General features: G+C 39.3%; 1 protein-coding gene across 7 annotated transcripts in view; it reads left to right on the top strand.

The window, feature by feature from the left end:
- Positions 1–12,538, top strand: part of LOC104110501 (pentatricopeptide repeat-containing protein At1g10910, chloroplastic) — a 49,295-nt gene that overhangs the window by 13,338 nt on the left and 23,419 nt on the right. For all 7 annotated transcript variants that reach the window (XR_011414698.1, XR_011414699.1, XM_070196913.1 and 4 more), the window contains 2 exons: positions 7–270; positions 474–776. Coding sequence is in view for 5 of the 7 variants with exons in the window: in XM_070196913.1 (XP_070053014.1) it covers positions 7–270; positions 474–776 (567 nt within the window). In the remaining 2 variants the exon portion in view is untranslated. The remainder of the gene's footprint in view (positions 1–6; positions 271–473; positions 777–12,538) is intronic.

The following is a 12,538-nucleotide window of genomic DNA, read 5'->3' as shown; positions in this document are numbered from 1 at the left end:
TCTCAGGTGTTTGATTGGATGCAGCAAAATCAGAAGATCAATGTTGCATCTTACAGCAGTTATGTAAAGCTAATGGGAAATAGCCTCAGTTCTGTTGAGGCTTTAGAAATGTACAAAAGCATCAAAGATCGGTCAACAAAGATTAATGTCTCAGTCTGTAATGCGCTTCTTAGTTGTCTAGTTAAGAACGGAAAATCTGAGAGCAGTCTCAAACTGTTTACTCAAATGAAGCGAGATGGTTTAGTACCAGATGTTGTCACATATAGCACGGTATGCTGCTTCAGATTGTAAATCCCACTCCTAGCAGTTAAGAGTCACCTAGTCGTGTTAAATAGGTTTTGATTGTTGAATCTTAGAATTGGCAATAAAAACATAGAACTGCGCAATGTGCTGCCTATTAAACTTGTTGATTACAAAAGCTACAATATAATTTGTTGTTAACCCCTTTTAAACTTTCATCTACCACGTTTTAGCTTCTTGCAGGCTGTGCCAAAGTAAAAGATGGATACTGTAAAGCACTAGAGCTGGTTCAGGAGCTGATGTCTAATGGACTGCTAATGGATAGTGTGACTTATGGGTCGCTTCTTTCGGTATGTGCTTCACATAAAGAGTGCAATGAAGCTGAAAAGTACTTTCAGAAGATGAAAGCTGAAGGCCAGTCTCCTAATGTCTACCACTGTAGCTCTTTGCTTAATGCTTATTCGGTTGATGGAAATTACGAGAAGGCTGAAGCATTGATTGAAGAAATGAGATCTGCAGGTTTAGTATTAAATAAGGTATGTCTCTACGCTCTCTTACCAGTGAAGGAAATAAACTATCAATATCTGCATCTTTGTTTTATTAGGTATGTTTAGTGGTTTCAAGATAGCAGATTAGAGAGCACCATTTGAGAAAAAACCGTAATGCTATTGTTACCTTTTTTTTGTGGTTTAGGATATGATTTGCCGGTTGTTTTTACCATTGCGGGTTTTTAAGTTCTTGCTTGTTGGATGGTGAGTTTGTGTTCATTTGTTGAGTTGGTTGGTTGTTTCTACCTACTGAGTTCCTTATAAATAATTGTTTGGTTTTAAATCTTTGTTCTTGAAGTTTTTTATGTATGAATTTTCTTTCTTGCAATTTGGGTTACAGTGGAGTTTACAAATTTTAGTAGGATCTATGTAACAGTGTCAGGGATAGAGTTGAGTGATTTCATTAATCCGATTTGGATGAGAATCCACTAATCTGGCATAGCTTTGAAAAAAAATGCTATTTATGGCGGCATTTGAAAATTAGTACTATTATATAAGGGACAGTTTCAAACATTCAGGAGCTTCCCGTCGTCCTCCTTGCCGACCTGGGGGACACGTTTTGTATTTTATGCGTTATCTGCTTTAACGCCACAGTGTATTTTAGGTGTTGTGGGTGTACTTTTACCGTTATGGACGAAAAATCCAGAAGATTTTTGTTTAATTTCGTCCCTATCCTCTGGAGATATACACAACTTTCTGAAAAATGGTCCCTCTTTAGTTTTCATTTGGCACCTTATTCAGCATCTCCAGCCTTTTCAGAGGCGCATTTAAGTGTCCTTGTGCGTACTGTACTAGCTCTTTTACATTTGCAATAATAGTAACGAGTACTATTTTATTTACCATGGAAAGATAGTAATAACGAATTAAGTAAGTCAAGGAGCTTTCAATTGTTTTCTGCTAGATAACTTAGAGTATAAATCAGGAAAGTTATACATGGAAATTTTTTGTAAAGCAAAGCTGAATTCAAGTTAGGCCTCAGATTGTAATATTATTATGCAAGTACTATATATAGAAATGTAGCATTTAGGACCATTCAATTTCTTCTTTTTCCCTTAATTAGCGTGAGTGAATCTAATTGTTCTACTTTGCTACTTGAAACTGAAGTAAACTACGGTCACCAAAATTTTAAAAGTAATTATTTTTACTTCATACATGATATTTTTTTATAGGTGTGAAGTGTGATAGCATATAGATGGGCTTGTTGACTTTTAACCGTTTTACTCTTTACCTAACACTGCCGTCAATGATTTTTCTCAATCAATTGCCTAAGGAGTAATAATTTGTGTTCCCGAGAACTTTTTTGGTGCGGTAATGACAAATGAAGCAAAAAGATCGAAAATTCTTTATACTCACTTTTTTACTCTTTTAGAATCACTAGTTTTAGTGTACGTGCATTGCACGTGTATTATGTGTCTATTAATAAAATAGTGTAAAAAAATAAAAAAAGAATGAATTATGCATAATAGCAAACTCTCTACTCCTTCGGGGTAGGGGTAAGGTCTGCGTACACATTACCCTCCCCAGACCCCACTTGTGGGATTTTACTGGGTTGTTGTTGTTATGCGTAATAGCAAAGATGCAGTGTTCATTTAAACGGAAAAAATTAATGTCACTACATTTACGCGCACAATAGTTGAATTCAAAGTAATTGATATCTTTTGAACTTGCAACAATAAAGATTTTAGGTAAGTTAGTTATATATTCTTTTATTAAAAATATCTTATTATATGAGATGTTGATATGTTGTATTGTTGTATCTGTCCTAATATCTCTATGTAGACGATGTTCTTGGTGTATTTCTTTCTATTATTTCAGTGGCTCTGCCTTGATGAAAACCCTTGTTGTTGCCATTGATATTCCCCTTGAAATTGCAACATATAGTTGTCCGTATGAAAAGTGTATTGCAGCAAGTACAGTTCAACATTAGTGATCATTTAACCCTGTACTTTATTTTATTGTCATCGAAAAGTATAATTATACCGAAAATGATTTTCTAATGAATTCAAAAGAGTATCCTTCATTTTCTGGAGGCGAAAGTTGAACTTTGGGAATAAACACATGCGTGGAAGCACTTTGGCCCATTATTATTTTTGCATGTATGAAATTGTTGTCAAAACCTCTACATATCATTCTTGTACTATTACATAACCCGTTTGAAGGATCCATACTTTTTAGTAACATGATTGATGTATTTTTTTCAAAATAAAAAAATTATTTTAAGTTAGATAAATTTACACACAGGCTGAACGTGTGTGTGTATATATATATAAGATCTTGCTAACCTTCCCCTTCTCCCTATCTTTCCTTCGGAACCCAGGGCTCAGAATGCTATGGGGCCTAAAACCTAAAGGTGTTTAACGGGCCGGTTTGACCCGGTTCCGGACCGGCCCAGACCGGTTATGGACCGGATCGGACCGGCCCGGTAGTAAGGGGCTGGGCAGGGTTGGGTTGGGACGGGGACCGGACTTTGCCGGGTAAATTTTTGGTACCGGTTAACCGGACTAGTACGACCCGTTATGGTCTAGTCATATGGGTATCGGTTAACCGGCCCGCCACGGACCGACACGGACCGGTTTGGCTGTTTAATTATTTTAACCATTTAAGCATCGACCACGCCATAATTACTATATTGTTTATATTATTATGTTTTTGTAAAATGATTTTAAACTCAATAGTCCTGTCCAAGAAGTAGTGTCTGTATTACTTAAATAATGTTCAAACTTTAGTAAGCTTAGCTTTTTTAAAGGTGCATGTCCCCATAAAGTCATAAAGATATGTCCAATCCAAGACAAAGCACGCTTATCTTTGTATTTTAAGCTATTTTTTTCCTTGAAAGTGCAAAACACCTGCTAATTATGGTTACTGAATTAGAATCTCCCTAATTACAAGAGAATTAGAAAAACGTTTTTGAACACAGTGAGGAATCGCCGACTTCTTCAATCGCGTTGGAGTTGGTGGCAGGGTGGTGATAGGATTATTTTTTTCTTTTATATTTTTACTTTAGTTATACAAAATCTATATAAAAAAAAAAAAAATTTATACACAAAACTGGCCCGGCCCGGACCGGTAGGCCCGGAACCGTTCCGGTTCCTTTTTTGACCGGATGGGGCCGGACCCGTTAAGCCCGGTTTGTCGAACCCGGAACCCAGCCCGGATTGGTGACCGACCGGTCACTTTTTTTCTCGACTCGGACCGGCCCGGCCCACCCGTTTGTCACCTTTACTAAAACCTAAAGTCCACAACTAAAAAATGCTTAGCATTTTTAGGTCCTTCCCCACAGCAAAAAAATCATCTTTTTCAAACAAACAGATAGTGGGTTTTCATCAAATTTTGGGTGCAAAGATAGAGTTTTGAAGATGGAGATAGATATGGTGGAGGAAGAGAAAAACATAATAAAGAAAGGTGTGAGAAAGCACGGGATAAAATATGTTATTGATATTGGATGATAAATACAATAGAAGAGGTCCCTATTTATAGCTATACACTACAAGGAGATATTACTCCTCTTCCAATGTGGGACAAGACTACGCTATACATAATTGTAAACTAACACTCCCCTTCAAGCCGGTGCATACACATCATATGTACCGAGCTTGTTAGACATGTAACTAATACGAGAACCAGTAACAGACTTAGTGAAAATATCTGCTAGTTGATCATTCGACTTTACAAACTTTGTAACAATATCTCCTGAAAGTATTTTTTCTCTGACAAAGTGACAGTCGATCTCAATGTGTTTAGTTCTCTCATGGAACACCGGATTTGACGCAATATGAAGAGCAGCTTGGTTATCACACACTAGTTCCATCTTGCTGATTTCTCCGAACTTTAACTCCTTGAGCAACTGCTTGACCCACACTCACACGTCGCCATAGCCATGACCCAATATTCGGCTTCGGCGCTAGATCGAGCAACTACATTCTGTTTCTTGCTCTTCCACGAGACCAAATTACCTCCTACTAGAACACAATATCCAGACGTAGAACATCTATCAAAAGGTGATCTTGCCCAATAAGCATCTGTGTACCCAACAATCTGCTCGTGGCCTCGATCCTCGAATAGTAATCCTTTGCCTGGAGCTGACTTTATATACCGAAGAATGCGAACAACTGCATCCCAGTGACTATCACAGGGAGAAACCATAAACTGACTTACAACACTCACCGGAAAAGAAATGTCAGGTCTAGTCACTGTGAGGTAATTCAATTTGCCAACCAACCTCCTATATCTCGTAGGGTCTCTAAGAGGCTCCCCTGTCCAGGCAGAAGCTTAGCATTCGGGTCCATAGAAGAGTCAATAGGTCTGCAACCCATCATTCCAGTCTCCTCAAGAATGTCTAAGGCATACTTCCGCTGTGAAATAACAATACCTGAGCTAGACTGAGCGACTTCAATACCTAGAAAATACTTCAATCTGCCCAGATCCTTAGTCTGGAAGTGCTGAAAGAGATGTTGCTTCAGATTAGTAATACCATCCTGATCATTACCAGTAATAACAATATCATCAACATAAACCACTAGATAAATACACAGATTAGGAGCAGAATGCGGATAAAACACAGAGTGATCAACCTCACTACGAGTCATGCCGAACTCCTGAATAATTGTGCTGAACTTACCAAACCAAGCTCTAGTGGACTGTTTCAAACCATATAGTGACCTGCGCAATCTGCACACACAACCATTAAACTCCCCCGAGCAACAAAACCAGGTGGTTGCTCCATATAAACTTCTTCCTCAAGATCACCGTGGAGAAAAGCATTCTTAATGTCTAACTGATAAAGAGGCCAATGACGTACAACAATCATGGACAAAAAGAGACGAACATATGCTACTTTAGCCACGGGAGAGAAAGTATCACTATAATCAAGCCCAAAAATTTGAGTATATCCTTTTGCAACAAGATGAGCCTTAAGCCGATCAACCTGGCCATTCGGGCCGACTTTGACTGCATAAACCCAACGACAACCAACAGTAGACTTACCTGCAGGAAAAGGAACAAGCTCCCAAGTGCCACTCGCATGTAAAGAAGACATCTCGTCAATCATAACATGTCGCCATCCTGGATGAGATAGTGCCTCACCTGTAGACTTAGGGATAGAAACAGTGGACAAAGAAGATATAAAAGCATAATGAGGTGACGACAGACGATGATAACTTAAACCGACATAGTGGGGATTAGGATTAAGTATGGATCGTACACCTTTGCGGAGTGCAATTGGTTGACTAAGAGGAGACAAGTCCGCAGTAGGTGCAGAATCTGATGCGGGGCGTGAATCACTTGGGCCTGATGCTGGATGTGGACGACGATGATAAGTCAAGAGTGGTGGAGCTGCAGAAGGTTGAACTGGATTATGTGGAGGAACTGGAGCTATAGGTGGTGGAGCTACAACCGGAGCTATAGGTGGTGGAACTGGAGCTGTAGGTGGTGGAACTGGAGCTATAGGTGGTGGAGCTACAACTGGAGCTGTAGGTGGTGGTGGAGCTGGAGTGACTGAATCTCCAAAAGATGAAACTGGTAGTACCTCAGAAATATCTAAGTGATGACCTGAACCTGTGAAGTATGATTGGGTTTCAAAGAAGGTAACATCAGCGGACATAAGGTACCGCTGGAGGTCAGGAGAGTAGCATCGATACCCCTTTTGTGTTCTCGAGAAACCCAGAAATACGCACTTAAGAGCACGAGGAGCTAACTTATCTGTTCCTGGAGTAAGGTTATGGACAAAACAAGTGCTTCCAAAGATACGGGGTGGAAGAGAGAACAAAGGTAAGTGGGGAAACATGACAGAGAATGGAACTTGGTTCTGGATAGCTGAAGATGGCATACGATTAATAAGATAGCAAGATGTAAGAACTGCATCCCCCAAAAAACGCAACAGAGCATGAGATTGTATGAGCAGGGTACGAGCAGTTTCAATAAGATGTCTATTCTTTTTTTCAGCTACCCCATTTTGTTGAGATGTGTACGGACAATATGTTTGATGAATAATCCCATGAGATTTCATAAATTGCTGAAATGGGAAAGACAAATACTCTCGGGCATTATCACTACGAAATGTGCGAACAGAAACCCCAAATTGATTTTGAATTTCAGCGTGGAAGGTGACTCTGCTCGATTATCAAGACGCCGAGGGAAATGGGATTGGGTATGCTTACCGAGCTGACATGACTCACACTCTAGAGCTGACAAGTGAGATAAACCAGATACCATTTTCTGAAGTTTTGACAAACTGGGATGTCCCAAATAAATCTGGTGAATCAGTAACAAGACAAGTTGTAGAAGGAAGACAAGATGTGAGTCCATGTGATTTAACAAGGATAAGGTAATAAAGTCCGTTTGATTCACGCCCGGTACCAATGATCCGCCCCGTACTGCGTTCCTGTATAAAAACATGGTCATCAAGAAATAAAACAGCGTATTTAAATGATTTGGCTAAGCGACTAACAATTATGAGATTAAAAGGACTATTGGGAACATAAAGGACTGAATCTAAAGGTAAGGAAGGAAGTGGGCTTGCTTGACCTATTGCAGTTGCCATGGTTTGAGACCCAGTGGCCATTGTGACTTTTGGAAGAGATTGAGAATGCGAAATAGTAGTGAAAAGAGATTTGTTACCAGAAATATGATCTGATGCACCTGAATCAATGACCCAAGACTGAGAGGATGAAGATTGGGAGAAACAAGTCACGCTATTACCTGTTTGAACAATAGAAGCTATCTCAGAAGATGTCTGCTTACATGCTTTATACTGAAGGAACTCAATATACTCTGCTAAAGAAACCATCCGACTATTCAAAGCATCGGCTCCCATGTCGCTACAATTTGTTGTAGTAGGGTTAACTTGAAATAGTGGAAATAAGTAACTCCTGTGAGAAAACTGAAGAAATAGCTTGAAAATCATTGTTTACAGCAGGAAAACAGAACACTATTTTGTGCCGAAAACACTATTCACGCCGGAAAATTCCAAAGTTGTCGGAATTTGTCGTAACCAGGATGGATAGACTCGGAATTCCTTTGGGAGCAAGCTGTCCTGAAGAAATATTTTCAAACAATGGCCGGAAATGTCACTGTTCACGCCGGAAAAATATAAAAATGGTCGGAATTTGATTTGAGTTAGATGGCTAGGCTCGGAATTTTGAGGAGAGCACACTGTCCTGAATAAGCTTCGCGAAAAAATGGCTGGAACCCTCGCCGGAAAAGTTGTTGCCGGCGCGTGGAGGAGCGTGGCGGTTTTTCTGCCGGATAAAATTTCAGGGGTTGGTCGTCGGAGGGTGATCTACCTCGTGGTGGTGTTGGTTTTAGCACAACACCGACAGAAAGTGACTTTCACTTAGACAAGCCTTAGGTCACCGGAAAAATTGAACGATGACTAAGTTTTTTCTTCCCGGTTAACGCTGGAATGACGCACAACGATCTTTTCTCACTAATGCTCTGATACCATGTGAGAAAGTACGGGAGAAAATATGTTATTGATATTGGATGATAAATACAATACAAGAGGTCCCTATTTATAGCTATACACTACAAGGAGATAATACACCTCTTCCAATGTGGGACAAGACTACACTATACATATCTGTAAACTAACAAAAGGAAATAAATTGCTGCACTTGGTCGGAGGTGGAGATGGGCAAGAAAATGGTTGGGTTTTGCAAGTACAATCTGGCAGCAAAATGTAGAGTGAGAAGAAAGATTCAGTGGAGAGACAAAAATGTCCTTATATTTAATGTGTTAGCATGTGCTTAGAGGGTTAAATTTGAAAAATCAAAAATGGGGGAAAGTGCTAACCTACTACCTTCATGCAGTAGGTTAGTATGACCCATATATATGTATATATATATATATATATATATTAGATGCCTTATCAGCAGCAATTCGACCAATCACTGCTCTTGTTTTTCCTTTTATCGATGTCTTGGAGTAAGCGCTCCGCACATAATATTCTAAAAGTTCTTTGTATAGGTAAATGCTTCTCTATATATTGAGCATGTCCCGAAACACTCAGTAAGCATGGTTCACATGGCATAATCCCACGATAGTACGTTTTGCAAGTTTTGCTTGCTCAATACCGCACTATATATTGATATTTTATAAGGACTTGTATAATTAGTTATTTCAACCATAATTTCATTTTTCAAGTTTGTCTAGAATATGCCCGAAGAATGGAGATGCGTACGATGGTCCCACTGTATAAGAACAAGGGTGATATACAAAGTTGCAACAACTACCGAGGCATCAAGTTACTAAGCCATACTATGAAAGTCTGGGAGAGGGTGGTAGAGCTGAGTTTGAGGAGGATAAGTGAAAACCAGTTTGGATTTATGCCAGAACGTTCGACTATGGAAGCTATTCATCTTGTTAGGAGGTTGATGGAGCAGTATAGGGAGAGCAGTGTTGTGAAGAGCGTGAAGCGAGTAAAAGCGACAAGCCCCTTAAAGCGAGTAGCGAGAAGCGAAGCACTCGCTTTTTTGAAATGAAGCGAAATTTTAAAAAATATATTAAAATAAATACTGCATAGACAACACATGTAACTGTAAGAAAAAATGGGCAGCATATCAATCTTTTTATCACTGAAACAGTACAGCAAAATGAAGAAGAAGAAGAGGAGAAGAATGAAAAAGAAGAACTGAAGGGAAAAAAAAAATTTTGCCAGCATTTCGATGCTATTTGGACGCTGAAACAATGAAAGAAAAAGAAAAAGAAGAAGAAGAAGAAGAAGTAGGAGAATGAGGAAGAGGAAGAAGAAATCAAATACCTGGGACCAAACTTGATGATCTTGAAGTTGAAAAGTGTAGAAAACTTAAATCCTAGGTCGCCTATTTCTCTCTGTTGCTGCTGCTCGATTGTGTTTTAAAAAAAAATAGCTTTTTCAATTAAATACGTTGGCAACCCAATTATAAGTAGAAGCACTCGCTTCTTACGCTTCGCATCGCTTCATCGCTTCTCGCTTTTTCAGGGAAAGCGAGCGCTTTTGTAAATCTGCTACGCTTCAGCTAACAGAAGCGCCAGATACCTTGCCTCGCTTCGCTTCTCGCTTTAAGCGAGGAAGCGCTCGCTTTTTACTATCCCGAGGGAGAGGAAGAAAGATTTACATATGGTGTTCATCGACTTAGAGAAGGCTTACTATAAAGTACCAAGGTAGGTTTGTGGAGATGTTTGGAGGCCAGAGGTGTTCCTGTTGCTTACATTAGGGCTATTAAGGACATGTTTGATGAAGCTAAGACTCGAGTGAGGACCGCGGGAGGGGACTCAGAACACTTCCCGGTTATGATAGGGTTGCATCACGGATCAACCCTCAGTCCATTTCTATTTGCATCACGGATCAGCCCTCGCTTCTCGCTTTAAGCGAGAAAGCGCTCGCTTTTTACTATTTTGAGAGAGAGGAAGAAGGATTTACATATGGTGTTCATCGACTTAGAGAAGGCTTACGATAAAGTACCAAGGTAGGTTTGTGATGATGTTTGGAGACTAGAGGTGTTCCTGTTGCTTACATTAGGGCTATTTAGGACATGTTTGATGAAGCTAAGACTCGAGTGAGGACAGTGAGAGGGGACTCGGAACGCTTCCCGGTTATGATAGGGTTGCATCAGGGTTCAACCCTCAGTCCATTTCTATTTGCTTTGGCGATCGACGCGCCGACGCACCACATGCAAGGAGAGGTGCCATGGTGCATGCTATTTGCTGATGACATTGTTCTGATTGACGAGACGCGAGGCGGTGTTAATGAGAGGTTAGAGATTTGGAGGCAGACCCTGGAGTCTAAAGGTTTCAAGTTGAGCAGGACCAAGATAGAATACTTGGAGTGCAAGTTCAGTGGGACAACTCAGGTTGTGGACGAAGAAGTGAGGCCTGACTCTCAAGTCATCCTTAGGAGAGAGAGTTTTAAATACCTTGGGTCAGTTATACAAGGGAATGGATAGATCGACGAGGATGTTACACATCGTATTGGGGCGAGATGGATGAAATGGAGGCTCGCTTCAGGTGTTTTGTGTGATAAGAATGTGCCACCTAACCTTAAAGGTAAGTTTTATAGAGCGGTGGTCTGATCGACTATGTTATATGTGGCGGAGTGTTGGCCAGTCAAGAATTCCCATATCCAAAAGATGAAGGTGGCTGAAATGAGGATATTGAGATGGATGTGTGGGCATAACAGGTTGGATAAAACTAAAAATGAAGTTATTTGGCACAAGGTGGGCGTGGCCCCTGTGGAGGACAAGATGCGGGAGACGAGACTTAGATGGTTTGGGCATGTGAAGAGGAGAGGTACAGATGCACCGGTGAGGAGGTGTGAGAGGTTGGCCCTGGAGGGCCTAAGGAGAGGTAGAGGTAGGCCGAAGAAGTATTGGGGAGAGGTGATTAGACAAGATATGGCATTGCTCCAGCTCACTGAGGACATGACCATGGATAGGAAGGTGTGGATAGGTCGCCTAGCGTTGTCTCTGTCTGTAACAAGATAAAGGGTTAGGATAGGTCGCCTAGCGTTGTCTCTGTCTGTAACAATAGCTTTAGTACATGAGTTGGCGTTATTTATGTATTTTCGTATTCCTTGACTTCTGTGTTTACTTGTCGTTGCTTTCGTTCCATCCTTCTGATTACAATACTCAGTTTTAGTTTTGTATCTTTGTATTTTTGCTTCGGTTTCTAATTGGTGTGGTTGTTGCTGCCCTTCTTTTTATTTTTTCTAAGCCGAGGGTCTTCCGGAAACAACCTCTCTGCCTTCTTGAAAGTAGGGGTAAGGTCTGCGTACATACTACTTTCCCCAGAGCCCACTTGTGGGATTACACTGGGTTTGTTGTTGTTGATGATGTTGTTGTATCATACAACGATTTTTTCCATCTAAACAGAGTTTTATTTACAAATTTACATATTAATACCAAATAAAGATAGTAATAAAGTCAAATTGTACTACAAAATTATGTAAATGACAAATTTGCTTCAAAGATAACGTTAAAAGTAATGTTCAATGTACTTGTTTCATGATGATAAAGGAAATAAAAACTAATAATATTTTGTGAACATAAATTTTTTTAAGGCTACGCAACTGATTAACTTGATCCCCGAATAAAGAACAAATTCTTCCTTTAACATCAAACTGAGCAGTACGCTTTATTTTGAATAGTTTTCCATAGCTTTGGTTTAAAATTTATTCACTCACAAAAATAAAAATATCTACACACAATTACATCAATTAAAGTTAACTTGTCAACAATAAGCACGCGTAGAATGTTCTATCACGATGCATCAAGTTATACGGATTAACTGATAAAACTTAAATTCATTAAATTAGATAATTTATACATGAATCGATGAACCTGTCAAAATTCTGCTAGATGCAAGGATGACAATTGCCAATGTCTACTCTTAAATAACACAAATTCTAAATCGTGTATATTAAAAGAGGTGATTGAATATAATTTTTTCACAACTTGACCTAGTATAGATTATAATTATAAAACATTGGGCAAAGATAATCTTGAAATAATAAAATCTTTAATTGATGTGAGTTAGAGTGCCTAACCAATTTTCTATTACCGAATGCAATAATCCAAACAACTTGTACAAAATTTATAAATACATCAATTGTAAACTGATAATCGTACATGAGACAACATAAACAGAAACCACAATTGACAACTTTTAATTTGCAATTGTCTATCAATACTCTATTATTATATATTACATTACTTAAAGAAAAGTATAAAGGTTAGAAAATTTACCTCAAATTATAAGCAAGTACCAAGAGTTTATGA

This window comes from Nicotiana tomentosiformis, chromosome 3, assembly GCF_000390325.3.
Source record: "Nicotiana tomentosiformis chromosome 3, ASM39032v3, whole genome shotgun sequence".
Lineage (NCBI taxonomy): Eukaryota > Viridiplantae > Streptophyta > Magnoliopsida > Solanales > Solanaceae > Nicotiana > Nicotiana tomentosiformis.
This window is presented reverse-complemented; position numbering and strand designations above follow the sequence as displayed.